General features: G+C 53.9%; 1 protein-coding gene across 1 annotated transcript in view; it reads right to left on the reverse strand.

The window, feature by feature from the left end:
- Positions 1-1,957: 1,957 nt before the first annotated feature.
- Positions 1,958-22,976, reverse strand: part of AHNAK2 (AHNAK nucleoprotein 2) — a 119,201-nt gene continuing 98,182 nt past the window's right edge. The window contains exon 8 of the mRNA XM_054400668.1: positions 1,958-22,437. Within this exon, the coding sequence (XP_054256643.1) occupies positions 2,425-22,437 (20,013 nt within the window). The 3' untranslated portion in view covers positions 1,958-2,424. The remainder of the gene's footprint in view (positions 22,438-22,976) is intronic.

Raw genomic sequence — 22,976 nt, forward strand, 5'->3', positions numbered from 1 at the left:
CTAGATGACTATTGTAGGTTCCTTCCAACTGAAATGATTCTTTCCATCCGTCACATGTATTATCTTGTTCAGGATTAATTTTGGCTGTCTTCTCCTTGGCACATGTGAGAGGTCCTGCTTCAAATGTAACAACAGAATAGCCAACAAACATAGATCATTCATGTCTTAATGCAAGAAACTATCAGGGTGGGAGTCTCTTCATTTTTAGTGTATTTATAGTTTCTTTCACAGTTGTTGGTTTGTTTGATTGGAACCTGTACATAGAAGTTTAGCTGAATGGCCCACTATTTCAGGTGTTAAAAACTGAGTACTAGTAGTGAAGGAAACCTACTACAGTTAAAAGAATAACCTAAACATCTCTGGATGGGGTCAGAATCGGCCTGTTGACAAACTGTCTGTGTTCTGCAGGTTTGTGTTTGTGCTCCTTCCATGCTTTTGAGCTTTATTCTTAGCTTTTCCTGCTGTCAGCCCCTTATTAACCTGGTTGCTCTTTTACTAACCTTTGCCTTTCCTAAAGCTGACATAGAGGAAGAAGATTTTATTTGTGCCTTTCTCTATTTCTCTTCTCCAAACAAAATCAGTTATCCCTTCAAAACGTCATAGTGGTTATTGCTCTGTGGCCATTGTTGTCTCAGAGCTCACTTTTAATTGACTTGCTTCTGTCACCTTTGCAACAGATTCCTGCATTCAGTTCTGTCTAGGCAGATTTGTAGGCATAAGTAAATGTATGCTACTTGAGAAACAGGTTATGTGAAAGCTTCCTTGCAGGCAGATGTTAGGTGTTAGAACGAGATGTCGTTTATTACATATATTACCTTTTCCAGGACTCAATCTTTCTGCCTTGATCACTGTTTTCCTCAGTTTTGGTATATGCTGTTGCTGTCTGATATGGTAATTTTGGGTTTGTTGAACAATAACTTTTGTACTTAGTGGAACTTCAGGGAAATGCTGTGTAATCCAAGTAAGTGATGCATGCCTAACACTTCTGTGCACAATCACTTCAGAGGTAACTGGAGTCCTCTTTAGAATAACTGCCAGCAATTCTCTTTAGAGTATTTTTATGTCTACTATAAAGATATAGAAATGTAACACATCTCAAGCTACAGCTGGTTAAACAACCAAGTACACTTCCTTTAAAACCCAGTTTCTAAATGTTTTGCTATATGTTTTCCCTGCACTAAGTAGAGTATGGAGAAAGAAAATACAGGATGGTAAAACTAATATAATGAAGCATGTCTGCACATGCACATCTGTAAACCTTGGGATTGTAATGAGTGAAAAGTCTCTGTTACCACCATATGTAGTAACTGGGCTGTCATGAAGCAGACACTTCAGCAGATAGTGGCATCTACTCAGCGCTTTTTTAAATTTAAGTTGGGATTTTCAGAATCAGAAAATGCCAACGGCACTGTCAGTCACTCATGATACTCGAGTTATTCATATGGTGAGTTTATTGTGAATTAAGAATACAGGCAATGTTTTAATGATACATGTGAAGGCTGTCACATATGCACTCTGGTTTTCATTATGCTCTTGAGAGAAGCATTAATATAAACAAAGCAGCAAACAATTATATACATCTCCTTTCCCAGAAAAACTTTGAAACCATCCCACCAGTGTGGCAAATCATTCTGTGCATTTAACTATCCAGTAAATATATACATGAAAATTAATTTATCCACATTTAATAATCATCCATCAGCACATTTTATTTTTATATCTTAAAAACATGATTAGTTACATGGGTTTTGGTCTTAAATTTATTCTCTTGGTTTTTTAAAAATTCTTTTAAGGCTAAATATGACCCACCACAATAATAAAAAAATGTAAAGAGAGGAAGAGGTAAAGCATTACTACTATTTAGCTTTTGTTTTGCATTTTAAAATGCTCATGGAATATACATATTACCTTAGCTGAAATGAAGAAAAATATTTTAATAAAAAAAAAACCCAAAACAAATCAACCAAACAAAAATAGGTCAGAAAGGCCCAAAATCTAAAAAGGTTAAGTATAGTTCTCATAGTGCTAGTCTATATTCCATTCTGGAAATAGTCTATAATCTAAACATAATCAGTGTGTTTCTGAGAAGCCTATTTAACAAGTCTTTTTGTTATCATCAAGACTTCCAGTGGTTTACTTTCATGGTTCAGGTGCCTTTTCAGAATTTATTGAACTACAGGCTCCTCTGTAGTTATAGCAATTGTTGCCTTCAGGGTAGATTTGAAGAAATCAGTATTTTTATTAGTGTATTGTGTAACACATCCATGTACTTGAAAATTTAAATGCGTTACATTCTGTTCAACTGCTTTCATGAATAACAGCTTTGAGTTTTGTTTAATTTTCATTTACTAGAAAACTAATAAAACATTCTTTTCTGTACATCTAGGTTATTTATTTTCATTGAGGGTTGAGACAAGACAATGTTCATTTGGCTGGTAATCCAGGAATATTAGATTGACTATCTTTTTCTTCCTCCAACAAGATTAGTTCAGTTCTTGCTGACGATGTCACGATAGTTCGAGAAACTGGAACGCCAGATGAGGCCCCATCAGTTTCAATGTTTTTGCTCTCTGTCATTTCTTTAGGTGATAAGCTTTCTTGTGCATCAAAAAATACATCAGGTTTATCTGATGGGCTATCTTCATCTGAGATTCTTCCATCTTTGTAACCCATCTCTTCACTGTCAGCAGTCTTAGCTTTTTTGGTAGGAGATGAAAAACCAAGCTTGGGAAACCTAAACCACCCAGTTTTTTCAGCTGGCTTAGAAGAATCACTATCTGATGTGTCAGCAGGTTTCACATCTTCTGGAACTGATTTTTTTACTTCTGTTTTTGAATTTATGCTTGTTTCATCAGTAGAAGATGAAAAACCAATACTTGGAAGCCAAAATTTGAATCTTCCAGGAGATCTTTTACTATCAGTCTTTTCTTTTTCATCGCTTATGTCTTTTTCTTCATCTTCTAGCGCTTTAGCTACATCCTCACCTTTAGAGAAAGGACATGCAGTTACTCCCTCTGACGACTTAGGAAGCCTCTCTTCAACTTTACTGGAAAGCTTTACTTCAACATCAAATTCCTTTAACTTTGGCAAACTTACTTTTCCACTAAATTCTTTAGTCTCAGTGTGTGGTTTGTCAGATAGTTTAGGCTCAGCACTGCCAGTCTGTGCTGCTACTCCAAAGCTTTCATCAGCACATATAGGTTTGCTCACTGATAGATCTTCTGTTGGAGATGGCTGCTGGACTAGCACTTCTAAATTGCTATGTGACTCAGGTAACTTTGCCTTGATCAATGAGAATCCCAAAGTAGCAGTTTTGACTTCTGATGAGAGAACCTCTGATTCTTTCAGTATTTCAGTAGTGTAAATTTCACACCTCTCAATAGCAACATGTTCAGGTTCTACTTTCTCACTTATTTCTTGGCCTGCTACATATGACCAGTGAATGTCTTGCCTTGCATTTGAAAGGGAAGACTCTATGGTAGTAGTCATCTGTGCTGTTTTGATGTCAGGTTCAGTCAATGTTAGAATTCTGCTTTTTGCTTTCTGAACACCACCCTCCAGAACCTCTGGTGTTTCCTCAGGGGTCGCAGAGCTTGCTTGCAGTTTTACTACTTCAACGTCAGTACTAGATCCCTTTGGATCTGTTACCACTTTTGACACTGAAACATCAGCTTCAGTTGGGAGGGCTTTGAAAGTGAATTTTGGTATTTTTAGTTTGGGAATTTTTATATTTACTTCTGGGCCATCTTGTGATTTGTCCAGTGTTTCCACTGTTATTCTGGCAGATGCTTCTGTGTGATCTAGAGCTGGACTTTCCAAGCTGATGGATCCTTTTGACTTTTGACACTGCATTTCTGCTGTGCCTATTTCAGTCTTAGATACTGAATCATCTTCTGAATTTGGCAGATTTGTATCATCTTCTAAACCCTTCACTTCTGAATGCAACACCCCAAACTTTGGAATCTTAAACTTGTATGTTTTAATTTTACTTCTTTCTGCTTTATCTTCAACTTGCACTTCCACCCTTGCAGACGTGTCCCTTTCAACATTTTTCACTTGAAATTTCATTTCAGGATCTACTCTAGCCATTTTGACATCCATCTTCACTCCTGAAACTTCTACCTTTACATCCTCGATCTTAGCTGTAACAAAAACACCATCTTCTGATCCTTTCATTGTAGACCATTCACTCAAAGGCCTTTTTAACTGGCTTCCTTCACTGTCTTCTGCTATAATTTTCATCTCACCCTTTACCTTTCCTTTTCTAATTACTGCCTCTTGATTTTGAATATCTACCTTTCCTTTTGGAAGACTACAATCTATTTTCTCCTCTCTTGCATCCAAAGTAATTTCACTTGATGACAGTTTATGTCCTACTCCTGAAGTTTCTGACTTAATGGAACATTCTACCTTTGGGACTTCTGTATAATGTGATTTGACTTTATGCTCTTGAAGAGTCAGAGTACACAGAGGAAACCTATTTGTTAAACTGTTGTCTGTGTGAATTTCTGAGGCACTTAGGCATGATTTAGACAATTCTGCTGAAGATACTGTGAATTCTGAAGTACGTGATTTTTGTCCTTCAGCACCATGCTTAACTATGTCTGCGTAAGTTTCAGGTTTTGCAATATTCACTATATTTGTTTGTCCTGTGGATACGGAAATATCTCCTTTCACCACTGCTGAGCTAACATCAGAACTTTTCACAGAATCTCTTGATTTTTGAATCTCTTCTTTTTCAGTAGTAATTTCAGCAGCTGCAGGTGGTAAGGTTTTTTCAAGAATACTTGTTTCAGTTTGTACTTTGGCAGAAGGAATGCCTACTTGAGCTTTTACTGTACTTCTTTCAATATCAGCATCACCTTTTTTTTCCTTTGAGGATGTCCTGCCAAATGCAGGTATTCTGAATTTTGGCATTTTAAACCATCCCTGATGTTCTTCAGTCTGAACTTCTTCAGCTTTTATTTCCTGTTCTTCTTTTAATTTAATTTCTTTCTCCTCAATGCTCTCAATAACTCCCTCTGTCACTGGTTTAGACACTGACTGGGAACTTACATCTACCTCTGAAGCTTCAATGCCAGCTGTCAGAAACTGGGGTGCTTTTATCTTGTGAGTACCTACTCCAGAATCTGACATGTCAGATGTGAGTTCTGATGCGGGAACTCCCACAGCAACATCAGCAACTTCATTTGTCATTTTCAGCTGGGGAAGCTCAGCTTCTGGTTTTGAAGACCTGATCTCTGTCTCTGGGCCTTTCCCTTTTGTTAGGGAGATTCCAAATGGCTTCTGGAATTTGTGCATTTTAATCTTCCCTTCAGAACCTTCCAATTTATTCTTTCTTCCATCCGCAACTGATGATCTTTCTGTTACTATTTCAGGGCTTCTCAGTTCACCCACAGCTTCTCCTTTGGGGAACTTCATGCTTTTTTTTTGAATGGTATCTTCATTGGTAGAGCTTGATTTTAGGACAACAACCTCTTGAAAACTTGCATCTGAGGGAGGCTGAGCAGCATAAATCTGTGCCAAGCTGACTTCCATTTTATTTTGAGAGGCTCCAGTTTCCATTTTGGAAAAATCCAGACTGGGGATCTTAACATCAGCCAGTTTTATACTTATTTGTGCCCCTTCCTCTGTCCTTACAGAATGACTTCTTTCTATATCAGGTATCTGTATTGAATCACCACGCTCTTGTTCTGTTTTAGTAGTAGCATCAGCTTCAACTTTTGGTGAATGACTCTGAGATTTGGGAACCTTGATCTTGGAGAGAGAAATTTTAGGCATGGCAAACTGAGGTTTTTTTATTGGACTTTTTTGTTCAACTTTTCCTGCAGATACTTCCAGATCAAGGGATGGCCCAGTACCTTTAACATCAGTTGCAGCTCCTCTTACTTCTGTATCTGCTGTGCTTGACATTACAGCAAGTTTATGATCTTCTAAAGTTGCTCCGGAATCTGGTTTAACACTTGCTTCCTTCTTTGGTGACCAACTGAAGGATGGAAGTTTGAATTTTGGTATTTTGAAATGTCCCTCTTTCTCTTCTCCATCTCCATCTTGTGTTATTTCCCCTTTGATTTTTAGTGTGGCATCTGAATCCTGAATATCACTGTCTGTTTTTAAAATAGAAATGTCAGCTGATGGGAGGTGTACATCAGGTTCTGGTGCTTTTTCATCAGCTTTGGTCATTTTGACTTTAGGGCTGTCAGTTTCTGTTCCTGCATTACATTCTACCTCCAAATTTGGTGCCTCAACAGCAATGTCAGCTATATCTACCATTGCTTTTAGCTGGGGAAACTTGACTTCTGATTTGGATTGGTTGACCTCCTTTTCTGACCCTTTCCCTTTAAAATGTGTAATTCCAAACTTTGGCATTTGGAATTTAGACATTTTTGTTTTCCCTTCAGGACCTTCAATTTTTATTTCTACATCACCCAAAGGAATTTCACTTGATGTTTTTTCAGCACTTGTTAATTCTGTTTCTGTGTGTCCAGATAAAACAGACAAAGTGGGTTCTTCAATATGTACCTCAGCTTCAGATGGAACAATAGCTTCTTTCTTTGGTGACCAACTAAATGAAGGTAATTTGAATTTTGATGTTTTAAATTTCTTTTCTTTCTCCTCAGTGTGCTTCTCTCCAGAGACTATTCCCTGTTCTGCCTTGCACTCTAAATCTGGGTCGTGGCTTCCAACTTCTAATTTTGGCATCACAGCTTCCATTGATGGGAGACTAACATCCAACTTTGGTGCATCTGAAACAGCTTCAGGTGAAGGCTTCTGAATCTTTACATCAAATTCGGCATCACAGATTTGAGTTGGTTTATCAGTCATATCAGATGTTATCTTTCCTTTGGAAACTTCGCTTTCCACTTGGCAAACAGCATCACTTTCTTTTTGTTTTGCCTTAGACCAAGAAAGGCCAAACTTTGGTTTTCGGAATTTAGGAATTTTAACTGTAACCTCTGAGTCACTGACACATATTTCAGTAACAGGTGCTTTCTCTCCCAGCTTCAGAGTTCCTTGCTCCAAAGAATGATCATCCTTTAAAATTCCACCATCTGTTATGGACAAATTCTCATTAGAAACAGACAATATTTTTGATTCAGATTCCACACTGATTTGATATTTAGTAAGAGTAATTTCCTCTATTGGTAATGGAGAATCATGTTCAATTTTAGAGGAACAAATGTCACCTTTGGAGAAACCCAAGCTAGGAATTATGAATTTCATATTTTTAGAAGCATTATCTCCTTTACTATCAGGGAGAACACTGACTGAAAGAACAGAAGGAGTTTCCTCTGTTACAGAATAACAATGAGCTTCTGACACTGAAAAATCAACAAAGGACTGACTCTGTAAATCCGGTTTAGAAATTTTAGAAAGTGAAACTTCAGGCATTCTAAAAAAAGACACTTTACCTTTACTAATATCATGATCATTTTCAGTGGAAGAATCTGTGACAAATTCAAAAGCAGGTGCTTGGATCTCGGCCCCGGGCAGGGTCACGTCGACTTCGGCGCTTCCCGCGGGCACCGTCACCTGGGGCTCCTTGAGGCTGACGTCCGCCTCGGCGGCCGCAGAGCCCTTGGCCTCTCTGCTGCTGGCCCAGCCAAAGGAAGGCATGCCGAACTTGGGCATCTTGAACTTGCCGTCCTTGGTCTTGGCCGCCTCCTTCTCCGGGGTCTTGGCTTCCCCTTCGAGGGTGAGGGTCGCCTCGGGGGCCTGCAGGTCGACGCTGGCCTTCGGGAGGCTGACGTCGACGGACGGGAGGCTGATGTCCACCTTGGGAGCTTTGATGTCAGCTTTGGGCGTTTTGAGGGAGGGCTTCTCCAGCTTCCAGCCGTCCCCGTCGGTTTTGGCAGCGGGGACGTCCGCTTTGAGGCCCAGGGCGGGGCCCTCCCCTGCGGCCGTCACGGTGGCAGAGGGGAGGTCGACCTCTACGGTGGGCAGGCTGACCTGGCCTTCGGGCCCTTCCGCCCTGGGGAGCGACACTCCGAATTTGGGCTTGTCGAACTTGGGCATCTTAAGCTTCCCTTTCAGGCCTGTGGCTTCCAGCTTGGCCCCGTCGAGCGAGGCTTCTGCAGAGGCGGCTTTGAGGTCTATCTCGGGCGCCTGGAGCTCGAGGGAGGCCTCGACGGAGGGCAGCTTGATGTCGGGGGCCGTGATGCTGATGTCGCCGGTGCCGGCCTTGAGGTCTGCCTCTGGGAGGCTGGCGTCGACTTTGGGCAGGCTGACGTCTGCGTCCAGTTTGGGAGCCTTGACGGTCGGCTTGGAGAAGACCACGCTGGGCACCTTGACTTTCGGCATGTGTAGTTTCATGCCGCCGCCCTCAACTTTGCCGGCAGCCACCTCCAGGCCGCCTTCGACGTCGGGCGCCTGCAGGGCGACTTCGCCCTCCTGGACTTCGGCCTGAGCCTTGGGCACCGAGACCTCGGCCTTTGGCAGGCTGACCTGCACGTGGGGCGCTTTGACTTTGGGCAGCTTGACGCTGGGCATCTTGAATCGGCCTTTCTCTCCGTCTCCTCCGGCGGCCGTCTCAACGGTCACCTCCACGCCGGGCGCTTGGATCTCGGCCCCGGGCAGGGTCACGTCGACTTCGGCGCTTCCCGCGGGCACCGTCACCTGGGGCTCCTTGAGGCTGACGTCCGCCTCGGCGGCCGCAGAGCCCTTGGCCTCTCTGCTGCTGGCCCAGCCAAAGGAAGGCATGCCGAACTTGGGCATCTTGAACTTGCCGTCCTTGGTCTTGGCCGCCTCCTTCTCCGGGGTCTTGGCTTCCCCTTCGAGGGTGAGGGTCGCCTCGGGGGCCTGCAGGTCGACGCTGGCCTTCGGGAGGCTGACGTCGACGGACGGGAGGCTGATGTCCACCTTGGGAGCTTTGATGTCAGCTTTGGGCGTTTTGAGGGAGGGCTTCTCCAGCTTCCAGCCGTCCCCGTCGGTTTTGGCAGCGGGGACGTCCGCTTTGAGGCCCAGGGCGGGGCCCTCCCCTGCGGCCGTCACGGTGGCAGAGGGGAGGTCGACCTCTACGGTGGGCAGGCTGACCTGGCCTTCGGGCCCTTCCGCCCTGGGGAGCGACACTCCGAATTTGGGCTTGTCGAACTTGGGCATCTTAAGCTTCCCTTTCAGGCCTGTGGCTTCCAGCTTGGCCCCGTCGAGCGAGGCTTCTGCAGAGGCGGCTTTGAGGTCTATCTCGGGCGCCTGGAGCTCGAGGGAGGCCTCGACGGAGGGCAGCTTGATGTCGGGGGCCGTGATGCTGATGTCGCCGGTGCCGGCCTTGAGGTCTGCCTCTGGGAGGCTGGCGTCGACTTTGGGCAGGCTGACGTCTGCGTCCAGTTTGGGAGCCTTGACGGTCGGCTTGGAGAAGACCACGCTGGGCACCTTGACTTTCGGCATGTGTAGTTTCATGCCGCCGCCCTCAACTTTGCCGGCAGCCACCTCCAGGCCGCCTTCGACGTCGGGCGCCTGCAGGGCGACTTCGCCCTCCTGGACTTCGGCCTGAGCCTTGGGCACCGAGACCTCGGCCTTTGGCAGGCTGACCTGCACGTGGGGCGCTTTGACTTTGGGCAGCTTGACGCTGGGCATCTTGAATCGGCCTTTCTCTCCGTCTCCTCCGGCGGCCGTCTCAACGGTCACCTCCACGCCGGGCGCTTGGATCTCGGCCCCGGGCAGGGTCACGTCGACTTCGGCGCTTCCCGCGGGCACCGTCACCTGGGGCTCCTTGAGGCTGACGTCCGCCTCGGCGGCCGCAGAGCCCTTGGCCTCTCTGCTGCTGGCCCAGCCAAAGGAAGGCATGCCGAACTTGGGCATCTTGAACTTGCCGTCCTTGGTCTTGGCCGCCTCCTTCTCCGGGGTCTTGGCTTCCCCTTCGAGGGTGAGGGTCGCCTCGGGGGCCTGCAGGTCGACGCTGGCCTTCGGGAGGCTGACGTCGACGGACGGGAGGCTGATGTCCACCTTGGGAGCTTTGATGTCAGCTTTGGGCGTTTTGAGGGAGGGCTTCTCCAGCTTCCAGCCGTCCCCGTCGGTTTTGGCAGCGGGGACGTCCGCTTTGAGGCCCAGGGCGGGGCCCTCCCCTGCGGCCGTCACGGTGGCAGAGGGGAGGTCGACCTCTACGGTGGGCAGGCTGACCTGGCCTTCGGGCCCTTCCGCCCTGGGGAGCGACACTCCGAATTTGGGCTTGTCGAACTTGGGCATCTTAAGCTTCCCTTTCAGGCCTGTGGCTTCCAGCTTGGCCCCGTCGAGCGAGGCTTCTGCAGAGGCGGCTTTGAGGTCTATCTCGGGCGCCTGGAGCTCGAGGGAGGCCTCGACGGAGGGCAGCTTGATGTCGGGGGCCGTGATGCTGATGTCGCCGGTGCCGGCCTTGAGGTCTGCCTCTGGGAGGCTGGCGTCGACTTTGGGCAGGCTGACGTCTGCGTCCAGTTTGGGAGCCTTGACGGTCGGCTTGGAGAAGACCACGCTGGGCACCTTGACTTTCGGCATGTGTAGTTTCATGCCGCCGCCCTCAACTTTGCCGGCAGCCACCTCCAGGCCGCCTTCGACGTCGGGCGCCTGCAGGGCGACTTCGCCCTCCTGGACTTCGGCCTGAGCCTTGGGCACCGAGACCTCGGCCTTTGGCAGGCTGACCTGCACGTGGGGCGCTTTGACTTTGGGCAGCTTGACGCTGGGCATCTTGAATCGGCCTTTCTCTCCGTCTCCTCCGGCGGCCGTCTCAACGGTCACCTCCACGCCGGGCGCTTGGATCTCGGCCCCGGGCAGGGTCACGTCGACTTCGGCGCTTCCCGCGGGCACCGTCACCTGGGGCTCCTTGAGGCTGACGTCCGCCTCGGCGGCCGCAGAGCCCTTGGCCTCTCTGCTGCTGGCCCAGCCAAAGGAAGGCATGCCGAACTTGGGCATCTTGAACTTGCCGTCCTTGGTCTTGGCCGCCTCCTTCTCCGGGGTCTTGGCTTCCCCTTCGAGGGTGAGGGTCGCCTCGGGGGCCTGCAGGTCGACGCTGGCCTTCGGGAGGCTGACGTCGACGGACGGGAGGCTGATGTCCACCTTGGGAGCTTTGATGTCAGCTTTGGGCGTTTTGAGGGAGGGCTTCTCCAGCTTCCAGCCGTCCCCGTCGGTTTTGGCAGCGGGGACGTCCGCTTTGAGGCCCAGGGCGGGGCCCTCCCCTGCGGCCGTCACGGTGGCAGAGGGGAGGTCGACCTCTACGGTGGGCAGGCTGACCTGGCCTTCGGGCCCTTCCGCCCTGGGGAGCGACACTCCGAATTTGGGCTTGTCGAACTTGGGCATCTTAAGCTTCCCTTTCAGGCCTGTGGCTTCCAGCTTGGCCCCGTCGAGCGAGGCTTCTGCAGAGGCGGCTTTGAGGTCTATCTCGGGCGCCTGGAGCTCGAGGGAGGCCTCGACGGAGGGCAGCTTGATGTCGGGGGCCGTGATGCTGATGTCGCCGGTGCCGGCCTTGAGGTCTGCCTCTGGGAGGCTGGCGTCGACTTTGGGCAGGCTGACGTCTGCGTCCAGTTTGGGAGCCTTGACGGTCGGCTTGGAGAAGACCACGCTGGGCACCTTGACTTTCGGCATGTGTAGTTTCATGCCGCCGCCCTCAACTTTGCCGGCAGCCACCTCCAGGCCGCCTTCGACGTCGGGCGCCTGCAGGGCGACTTCGCCCTCCTGGACTTCGGCCTGAGCCTTGGGCACCGAGACCTCGGCCTTTGGCAGGCTGACCTGCACGTGGGGCGCTTTGACTTTGGGCAGCTTGACGCTGGGCATCTTGAATCGGCCTTTCTCTCCGTCTCCTCCGGCGGCCGTCTCAACGGTCACCTCCACGCCGGGCGCTTGGATCTCGGCCCCGGGCAGGGTCACGTCGACTTCGGCGCTTCCCGCGGGCACCGTCACCTGGGGCTCCTTGAGGCTGACGTCCGCCTCGGCGGCCGCAGAGCCCTTGGCCTCTCTGCTGCTGGCCCAGCCAAAGGAAGGCATGCCGAACTTGGGCATCTTGAACTTGCCGTCCTTGGTCTTGGCCGCCTCCTTCTCCGGGGTCTTGGCTTCCCCTTCGAGGGTGAGGGTCGCCTCGGGGGCCTGCAGGTCGACGCTGGCCTTCGGGAGGCTGACGTCGACGGACGGGAGGCTGATGTCCACCTTGGGAGCTTTGATGTCAGCTTTGGGCGTTTTGAGGGAGGGCTTCTCCAGCTTCCAGCCGTCCCCGTCGGTTTTGGCAGCGGGGACGTCCGCTTTGAGGCCCAGGGCGGGGCCCTCCCCTGCGGCCGTCACGGTGGCAGAGGGGAGGTCGACCTCTACGGTGGGCAGGCTGACCTGGCCTTCGGGCCCTTCCGCCCTGGGGAGCGACACTCCGAATTTGGGCTTGTCGAACTTGGGCATCTTAAGCTTCCCTTTCAGGCCTGTGGCTTCCAGCTTGGCCCCGTCGAGCGAGGCTTCTGCAGAGGCGGCTTTGAGGTCTATCTCGGGCGCCTGGAGCTCGAGGGAGGCCTCGACGGAGGGCAGCTTGATGTCGGGGGCCGTGATGCTGATGTCGCCGGTGCCGGCCTTGAGGTCTGCCTCTGGGAGGCTGGCGTCGACTTTGGGCAGGCTGACGTCTGCGTCCAGTTTGGGAGCCTTGACGGTCGGCTTGGAGAAGACCACGCTGGGCACCTTGACTTTCGGCATGTGTAGTTTCATGCCGCCGCCCTCAACTTTGCCGGCAGCCACCTCCAGGCCGCCTTCGACGTCGGGCGCCTGCAGGGCGACTTCGCCCTCCTGGACTTCGGCCTGAGCCTTGGGCACCGAGACCTCGGCCTTTGGCAGGCTGACCTGCACGTGGGGCGCTTTGACTTTGGGCAGCTTGACGCTGGGCATCTTGAATCGGCCTTTCTCTCCGTCTCCTCCGGCGGCCGTCTCAACGGTCACCTCCACGCCGGGCGCTTGGATCTCGGCCCCGGGCAGGGTCACGTCGACTTCGGCGCTTCCCGCGGGCACCGTCACCTGGGGCTCCTTGAGGCTGACGTCCGCCTCGGCGGCCGCAGAGCCCTTGGCCTCTCTGCTGCTGGCCCAGCCAAAGGAAGGCATGCCGAACTTGGGCATCTTGAACTTGCCGTCCTTGGTCTTGGCCGCCTCCTTCTCCGGGGTCTTGGCTTCCCCTTCGAGGGTGAGGGTCGCCTCGGGGGCCTGCAGGTCGACGCTGGCCTTCGGGAGGCTGACGTCGACGGACGGGAGGCTGATGTCCACCTTGGGAGCTTTGATGTCAGCTTTGGGCGTTTTGAGGGAGGGCTTCTCCAGCTTCCAGCCGTCCCCGTCGGTTTTGGCAGCGGGGACGTCCGCTTTGAGGCCCAGGGCGGGGCCCTCCCCTGCGGCCGTCACGGTGGCAGAGGGGAGGTCGACCTCTACGGTGGGCAGGCTGACCTGGCCTTCGGGCCCTTCCGCCCTGGGGAGCGACACTCCGAATTTGGGCTTGTCGAACTTGGGCATCTTAAGCTTCCCTTTCAGGCCTGTGGCTTCCAGCTTGGCCCCGTCGAGCGAGGCTTCTGCAGAGGCGGCTTTGAGGTCTATCTCGGGCGCCTGGAGCTCGAGGGAGGCCTCGACGGAGGGCAGCTTGATGTCGGGGGCCGTGATGCTGATGTCGCCGGTGCCGGCCTTGAGGTCTGCCTCTGGGAGGCTGGCGTCGACTTTGGGCAGGCTGACGTCTGCGTCCAGTTTGGGAGCCTTGACGGTCGGCTTGGAGAAGACCACGCTGGGCACCTTGACTTTCGGCATGTGTAGTTTCATGCCGCCGCCCTCAACTTTGCCGGCAGCCACCTCCAGGCCGCCTTCGACGTCGGGCGCCTGCAGGGCGACTTCGCCCTCCTGGACTTCGGCCTGAGCCTTGGGCACCGAGACCTCGGCCTTTGGCAGGCTGACCTGCACGTGGGGCGCTTTGACTTTGGGCAGCTTGACGCTGGGCATCTTGAATCGGCCTTTCTCTCCGTCTCCTCCGGCGGCCGTCTCAACGGTCACCTCCACGCCGGGCGCTTGGATCTCGGCCCCGGGCAGGGTCACGTCGACTTCGGCGCTTCCCGCGGGCACCGTCACCTGGGGCTCCTTGAGGCTGACGTCCGCCTCGGCGGCCGCAGAGCCCTTGGCCTCTCTGCTGCTGGCCCAGCCAAAGGAAGGCATGCCGAACTTGGGCATCTTGAACTTGCCGTCCTTGGTCTTGGCCGCCTCCTTCTCCGGGGTCTTGGCTTCCCCTTCGAGGGTGAGGGTCGCCTCGGGGGCCTGCAGGTCGACGCTGGCCTTCGGGAGGCTGACGTCGACGGACGGGAGGCTGATGTCCACCTTGGGAGCTTTGATGTCAGCTTTGGGCGTTTTGAGGGAGGGCTTCTCCAGCTTCCAGCCGTCCCCGTCGGTTTTGGCAGCGGGGACGTCCGCTTTGAGGCCCAGGGCGGGGCCCTCCCCTGCGGCCGTCACGGTGGCAGAGGGGAGGTCGACCTCTACGGTGGGCAGGCTGACCTGGCCTTCGGGCCCTTCCGCCCTGGGGAGCGACACTCCGAATTTGGGCTTGTCGAACTTGGGCATCTTAAGCTTCCCTTTCAGGCCTGTGGCTTCCAGCTTGGCCCCGTCGAGCGAGGCTTCTGCAGAGGCGGCTTTGAGGTCTATCTCGGGCGCCTGGAGCTCGAGGGAGGCCTCGACGGAGGGCAGCTTGATGTCGGGGGCCGTGATGCTGATGTCGCCGGTGCCGGCCTTGAGGTCTGCCTCTGGGAGGCTGGCGTCGACTTTGGGCAGGCTGACGTCTGCGTCCAGTTTGGGAGCCTTGACGGTCGGCTTGGAGAAGACCACGCTGGGCACCTTGACTTTCGGCATGTGTAGTTTCATGCCGCCGCCCTCAACTTTGCCGGCAGCCACCTCCAGGCCGCCTTCGACGTCGGGCGCCTGCAGGGCGACTTCGCCCTCCTGGACTTCGGCCTGAGCCTTGGGCACCGAGACCTCGGCCTTTGGCAGGCTGACCTGCACGTGGGGCGCTTTGACTTTGGGCAGCTTGACGCTGGGCATCTTGAATCGGCCTTTCTCTCCGTCTCCTCCGGCGGCCGTCTCAACGGTCACCTCCACGCCGGGCGCTTGGATCTCGGCCCCGGGCAGGGTCACGTCGACTTCGGCGCTTCCCGCGGGCACCGTCACCTGGGGCTCCTTGAGGCTGACGTCCGCCTCGGCGGCCGCAGAGCCCTTGGCCTCTCTGCTGCTGGCCCAGCCAAAGGAAGGCATGCCGAACTTGGGCATCTTGAACTTGCCGTCCTTGGTCTTGGCCGCCTCCTTCTCCGGGGTCTTGGCTTCCCCTTCGAGGGTGAGGGTCGCCTCGGGGGCCTGCAGGTCGACGCTGGCCTTCGGGAGGCTGACGTCGACGGACGGGAGGCTGATGTCCACCTTGGGAGCTTTGATGTCAGCTTTGGGCATTTTGAGGGAGGGCTTCTCCAGCTTCCAGCCGTCCCCGTCGGTTTTGGCAGCGGGGACGTCCGCTTTGAGGCCCAGGGCGGGGCCCTCCCCTGCGGCCGTCACGGTGGCAGAGGGGAGGTCGACCTCTACGGTGGGCAGGCTGACCTGGCCTTCGGGCCCTTCCGCCCTGGGGAGCGACACTCCGAATTTGGGCTTGTCGAACTTGGGCATCTTAAGCTTCCCTTTCAGGCCTGTGGCTTCCAGCTTGGCCCCGTCGAGCGAGGCTTCTGCAGAGGCGGCTTTGAGGTCTATCTCGGGCGCCTGGAGCTCGAGGGAGGCCTCGACGGAGGGCAGCTTGATGTCGGGGGCCGTGATGCTGATGTCGCCGGTGCCGGCCTTGAGGTCTGCCTCTGGGAGGCTGGCGTCGACTTTGGGCAGGCTGACGTCTGCGTCCAGTTTGGGAGCCTTGACGGTCGGCTTGGAGAAGACCACGCTGGGCACCTTGACTTTCGGCATGTGTAGTTTCATGCCGCCGCCCTCAACTTTGCCGGCAGCCACCTCCAGGCCGCCTTCGACGTCGGGCGCCTGCAGGGCGACTTCGCCCTCCTGGACTTCGGCCTGAGCCTTGGGCACCGAGACCTCGGCCTTTGGCAGGCTGACCTGCACGTGGGGCGCTTTGACTTTGGGCAGCTTGACGCTGGGCATCTTGAATCGGCCTTTCTCTCCGTCTCCTCCGGCGGCCGTCTCAACGGTCACCTCCACGCCGGGCGCTTGGATCTCGGCCCCGGGCAGGGTCACGTCGACTTCGGCGCTTCCCGCGGGCACCGTCACCTGGGGCTCCTTGAGGCTGACGTCCGCCTCGGCGGCCGCAGAGCCCTTGGCCTCTCTGCTGCTGGCCCAGCCAAAGGAAGGCATGCCGAACTTGGGCATCTTGAACTTGCCGTCCTTGGTCTTGGCCGCCTCCTTCTCCGGGGTCTTGGCTTCCCCTTCGAGGGTGAGGGTCGCCTCGGGGGCCTGCAGGTCGACGCTGGCCTTCGGGAGGCTGACGTCGACGGACGGGAGGCTGATGTCCACCTTGGGAGCTTTGATGTCAGCTTTGGGCATTTTGAGGGAGGGCTTCTCCAGCTTCCAGCCGTCCCCGTCGGTTTTGGCAGCGGGGACGTCCGCTTTGAGGCCCAGGGCGGGGCCCTCCCCTGCGGCCGTCACGGTGGCAGAGGGGAGGTCGACCTCTACGGTGGGCAGGCTGACCTGGCCTTCGGGCCCTTCCGCCCTGGGGAGCGACACTCCGAATTTGGGCTTGTCGAACTTGGGCATCTTAAGCTTCCCTTTCAGGCCTGTGGCTTCCAGCTTGGCCCCGTCGAGCGAGGCTTCTGCAGAGGCGGCTTTGAGGTCTATCTCGGGCGCCTGGAGCTCGAGGGAGGCCTCGACGGAGGGCAGCTTGATGTCGGGGGCCGTGATGCTGATGTCGCCGGTGCCGGCCTTGAGGTCTGCCTCTGGGAGGCTGGCGTCGACTTTGGGCAGGCTGACGTCTGCGTCCAGTTTGGGAGCCTTGACGGTCGGCTTGGAGAAGACCACGCTGGGCACCTTGACTTTCGGCATGTGTAGTTTCATGCCGCCGCCCTCAACTTTGCCGGCAGCCACCTCCAGGCCGCCTTCGACGTCGGGCGCCTGCAGGGCGACTTCGCCCTCCTGGACTTCGGCCTGAGCCTTGGGCACCGAGACCTCGGCCTTTGGCAGGCTGACCTGCACGTGGGGCGCTTTGACTTTGGGCAGCTTGACGCTGGGCATCTTGAATCGGCCTTTCTCTCCGTCTCCTCCGGCGGCCGTCTCAACGGTCACCTCCACGCCGGGCGCTTGGATCTCGGCCCCGGGCAGGGTCACGTCGACTTCGGCGCTTCCCGCGGGCACCGTCACCTGGGGCTCCTTGAGGCTGACGTCCGCCTCGGCGGCCGCAGAGCCCTTGGCCTCTCTGCTGCTGGCCCAGCCAAAGGAAGGCATGCCGAACTTGGGCATCTTGAACTTGCCGTCCTTGGTCTTGGCCGCCTCCTTCTCCGGGGTCTTGGCTTCCCCTTCGAGGGTGAGGGTCGCCTCGGGGGCCTGCAGGTCGACGCTGGCCTTCGGGAGGCTGACGTCGACGGACGGGAGGCTGATGTCCACCTTGGGAGCTTTGATGTCAGCTTTGGGCATTTTGAGGGAGGGCTTCTCCAGCTTCCAGCCGTCCCCGTCGGTTTTGGCAGCGGGGACGTCCGCTTTGAGGCCCAGGGCGGGGCCCTCCCCTGCGGCCGTCACGGTGGCAGAGGGGAGGTCGACCTCTACGGTGGGCAGGCTGACCTGGCCTTCGGGCCCTTCCGCCCTGGGGAGCGACACTCCGAATTTGGGCTTGTCGAACTTGGGCATCTTAAGCTTCCCTTTCAGGCCTGTGGCTTCCAGCTTGGCCCCGTCGAGCGAGGCTTCTGCAGAGGCGGCTTTGAGGTCTATCTCGGGCGCCTGGAGCTCGAGGGAGGCCTCGACGGAGGGCAGCTTGATGTCGGGGGCCGTGATGCTGATGTCGCCGGTGCCGGCCTTGAGGTCTGCCTCTGGGAGGCTGGCGTCGACTTTGGGCAGGCTGACGTCTGCGTCCAGTTTGGGAGCCTTGACGGTCGGCTTGGAGAAGACCACGCTGGGCACCTTGACTTTCGGCATGTGTAGTTTCATGCCGCCGCCCTCAACTTTGCCGGCAGCCACCTCCAGGCCGCCTTCGACGTCGGGCGCCTGCAGGGCGACTTCGCCCTCCTGGACTTCGGCCTGAGCCTTGGGCACCGAGACCTCGGCCTTTGGCAGGCTGACCTGCACGTGGGGCGCTTTGACTTTGGGCAGCTTGACGCTGGGCATCTTGAATCGGCCTTTCTCTCCGTCTCCTCCGGCGGCCGTCTCAACGGTCACCTCCACGCCGGGCGCTTGGATCTCGGCCCCGGGCAGGGTCACGTCGACTTCGGCGCTTCCCGCGGGCACCGTCACCTGGGGCTCCTTGAGGCTGACGTCCGCCTCGGCGGCCGCAGAGCCCTTGGCCTCTCTGCTGCTGGCCCAGCCAAAGGAAGGCATGCCGAACTTGGGCATCTTGAACTTGCCGTCCTTGGTCTTGGCCGCCTCCTTCTCCGGGGTCTTGGCTTCCCCTTCGAGGGTGAGGGTCGCCTCGGGGGCCTGCAGGTCGACGCTGGCCTTCGGGAGGCTGACGTCGACGGACGGGAGGCTGATGTCCACCTTGGGAGCTTTGATGTCAGCTTTGGGCATTTTGAGGGAGGGCTTCTCCAGCTTCCAGCCGTCCCCGTCGGTTTTGGCAGCGGGGACGTCCGCTTTGAGGCCCAGGGCGGGGCCCTCCCCTGCGGCCGTCACGGTGGCAGAGGGGAGGTCGACCTCTACGGTGGGCAGGCTGACCTGGCCTTCGGGCCCTTCCGCCCTGGGGAGCGACACTCCGAATTTGGGCTTGTCGAACTTGGGCATCTTAAGCTTCCCTTTCAGGCCTGTGGCTTCCAGCTTGGCCCCGTCGAGCGAGGCTTCTGCAGAGGCGGCTTTGAGGTCTATCTCGGGCGCCTGGAGCTCGAGGGAGGCCTCGACGGAGGGCAGCTTGATGTCGGGGGCCGTGATGCTGATGTCGCCGGTGCCGGCCTTGAGGTCTGCCTCTGGGAGGCTGGCGTCGACTTTGGGCAGGCTGACGTCTGCGTCCAGTTTGGGAGCCTTGACGGTCGGCTTGGAGAAGACCACGCTGGGCACCTTGACTTTCGGCATGTGTAGTTTCATGCCGCCGCCCTCAACTTTGCCGGCAGCCACCTCCAGGCCGCCTTCGACGTCGGGCGCCTGCAGGGCGACTTCGCCCTCCTGGACTTCGGCCTGAGCCTTGGGCACCGAGACCTCGGCCTTTGGCAGGCTGACCTGCACGTGGGGCGCTTTGACTTTGGGCAGCTTGACGCTGGGCATCTTGAATCGGCCTTTCTCTCCGTCTCCTCCGGCGGCCGTCTCAACGGTCACCTCCACGCCGGGCGCTTGGATCTCGGCCCCGGGCAGGGTCACGTCGACTTCGGCGCTTCCCGCGGGCACCGTCACCTGGGGCTCCTTGAGGCTGACGTCCGCCTCGGCGGCCGCAGAGCCCTTGGCCTCTCTGCTGCTGGCCCAGCCAAAGGAAGGCATGCCGAACTTGGGCATCTTGAACTTGCCGTCCTTGGTCTTGGCCGCCTCCTTCTCCGGGGTCTTGGCTTCCCCTTCGAGGGTGAGGGTCGCCTCGGGGGCCTGCAGGTCGACGCTGGCCTTCGGGAGGCTGACGTCGACGGACGGGAGGCTGATGTCCACCTTGGGAGCTTTGATGTCAGCTTTGGGCATTTTGAGGGAGGGCTTCTCCAGCTTCCAGCCGTCCCCGTCGGTTTTGGCAGCGGGGACGTCCGCTTTGAGGCCCAGGGCGGGGCCCTCCCCTGCGGCCGTCACGGTGGCAGAGGGGAGGTCGACCTCTACGGTGGGCAGGCTGACCTGGCCTTCGGGCCCTTCCGCCCTGGGGAGCGACACTCCGAATTTGGGCTTGTCGAACTTGGGCATCTTAAGCTTCCCTTTCAGGCCTGTGGCTTCCAGCTTGGCCCCGTCGAGCGAGGCTTCTGCAGAGGCGGCTTTGAGGTCTATCTCGGGCGCCTGGAGCTCGAGGGAGGCCTCGACGGAGGGCAGCTTGATGTCGGGGGCCGTGATGCTGATGTCGCCGGTGCCGGCCTTGAGGTCTGCCTCTGGGAGGCTGGCGTCGACTTTGGGCAGGCTGACGTCTGCGTCCAGTTTGGGAGCCTTGACGGTCGGCTTGGAGAAGACCACGCTGGGCACCTTGACTTTCGGCATGTGTAGTTTCATGCCGCCGCCCTCAACTTTGCCGGCAGCCACCTCCAGGCCGCCTTCGACGTCGGGCGCCTGCAGGGCGACTTCGCCCTCCTGGACTTCGGCCTGAGCCTTGGGCACCGAGACCTCGGCCTTTGGCAGGCTGACCTGCACGTGGGGCGCTTTGACTTTGGGCAGCTTGACGCTGGGCATCTTGAATCGGCCTTTCTCTCCGTCTCCTCCGGCGGCCGTCTCAACGGTCACCTCCACGCCGGGCGCTTGGATCTCGGCCCCGGGCAGGGTCACGTCGACTTCGGCGCTTCCCGCGGGCACCGTCACCTGGGGCTCCTTGAGGCTGACGTCCGCCTCGGCGGCCGCAGAGCCCTTGGCCTCTCTGCTGCTGGCCCAGCCAAAGGAAGGCATGCCGAACTTGGGCATCTTGAACTTGCCGTCCTTGGTCTTGGCCGCCTCCTTCTCCGGGGTCTTGGCTTCCCCTTCGAGGGTGAGGGTCGCCTCGGGGGCCTGCAGGCTGATGTCCATCTGGGGAGCTTCTCTATTTTGTGAGTCTTTTGATTCCCTTGATGCTATATTGAATTCGCCCTTTCTTGTTTGTATGTCTGGTTTTATTGTTCTTTCTTCTATGTCTTCCAAATTAGTGTTTGATGAGAAAAGTTTTACATTTAACGTTTTTTGACTTGCTGTCTGGACTTCTGTGCTTTTTCTGATATCTTTGTCACTTATTTTGTCCTTGGACATCTGGACTTCATTTTCAGTTCTCGTAATCTTCACTCCTCCTGATATACTCATTTCTGGTTTTGTACCTTCTTCTGTGGATTGCACTGTTCCCTCCCTGTCACTTATCTGACCCTCAACTTGGCCTGTCCCATCTTTTGCCCAGGAAAATGTGGGTAATTTTAACTTCGGCATTCTGAATTTGCTTTCTTTTCCCTCTATATCTTTTTCCCCTGTCTTCACTGCAATGAAGTTTTTGTCACTTGTGGTCATGCCATCTTCTACCTGTTCCTTCTTTACAGTATCCAGCAATCCAACTATGGTTTCTTCACTTTGTAGTTTTGTGTCAGCTTTATGTGTTTTGGGTATTTTGAATGATGGCATCTGTATTTTCCAAGTAGATACTTCTGTTTGTGCATCAGGCATTTGAGGTTTCACATCCAAATTTTTGCCATTCTCTGAACTTGTATCAGCTGTTTTTTCTAGTGGTGAATGGGGAACATCACTTCTCAGTTTGGTGTTTTTAGTTTCTTGCTCCTTTTCCTTGGGCATTGAAATTCCAATTTTTGGTTTTTGAATTGTTAGTATTTGTGTGTCATCTTCTGCTTGTTTTTTTCCTGTTTCCAGTACGTCAGATGTTTTATGTAATTCTGCTTTAGCAGTGCCTATTTCTAGACCTTTTTGTTCTATAGATTCTTGTGATGTCTGACCTATGATATGTATGTTAATTCCACTTCCTCCTTCCTTTTTATCTGCTGTCCCTTTCTGTTTCTTTTTTCGGGATTTTGATGACCCTGGCAACATTTGTTTAGTTGGACTTTCTTTCAGTTTAGCTGTTTCTAAACTGGGGTGTGGTATCTTTGCTGTTATAACTGGCTCTTCAGATACAGTAAATTTTGATGTTGATTCCTTGTCTGTTTTAATGCTTATTTCAACTTCAGGGCATTTTTTAGCACGAGATAGAATGCCATTTTTCATATCTTTAAAGTCTTTTGTTAAGGTTTCATGTGTCTCTCCTGTTGTAATTTCATAAGCAGGAGACGTGGTGTATTCAACAGTTAGGATTTCGGGATTTCCCAGGCTATCTTCTTTATCTATTTTTTCTTTTTCAGGTAACAGTGCAGTTTTTATTTCTTTTTTTTGTTTGTCTTGTGGTTCTGGTTTGGATCTGTGCATTTTGAATCCAATGATAGGGAACTTCAGTTTCTTTTGGCTTTCTTTTTTTCCTTTGATATGGACCTCTTGTTGAAATTGAGACTCTGTGTCTGTGCTTGTAGGGGAAATATCCTGCATAGCAGACTCGTATGCATCAGATGTACTGTGAGATCTTCTGTGACCCAGGATGTTTTTATTTTTAATTGACTGGAATTTTGGCCATGATAATCTGTCTTTTTTAGGTCTCTTGCTTCTTCCTATCCTTTGGCTTACAATTAGTGTTTCCCTGTCCTCTTCTGAAATGGCTTTTCCTGCAACATGCAGTGTTTCCTCAGGAATACTCTCACTGAATTCTCTTTCCTGAAAGAAGAAATAGTAGTCAGAAGATTAAAAGTAAACTAAATATGGATGCCACACAAAATAAAATGCATAACATAGATTGTGCAGAAAAATGTGCTTTTTATATAAAATTTCATGAAAATGCCGTATATAAATCTAGCAGAAATTACATAAATCTAATAAATTAATATGACAGTAATGTGTGGTTTTCTGAAGGTTTACATTCTTTGCAAGGCATTGCAGTAAACAGAGATTTCTATAAATCTTTCTCTCTCTGTCTGTACACATATATGGATAATACTTATGAAGAGAAAAAGAATTTTAAATGTGATGTATACTTATGAGCAGATCATGTCTATGGAGATACTGATGATTATACTTTAAGAGATGATTTAATTGATAAGCTTTTCAGAAAAAATGTTTACTAGTATTTTACATTTTGGAAAATGTTGAATATAAATATTACAGGGCTTATTTGAGCCTGTTCTACCAGTGCACATTTTAAACCAAAAATAATGCTGAATCACTAGATAATTATTTTCTACCCTAGCACAAGATTA

Source organism: Indicator indicator, chromosome 4 (genome assembly GCF_027791375.1).
Source record: "Indicator indicator isolate 239-I01 chromosome 4, UM_Iind_1.1, whole genome shotgun sequence".
NCBI lineage: Eukaryota > Metazoa > Chordata > Aves > Piciformes > Indicatoridae > Indicator > Indicator indicator.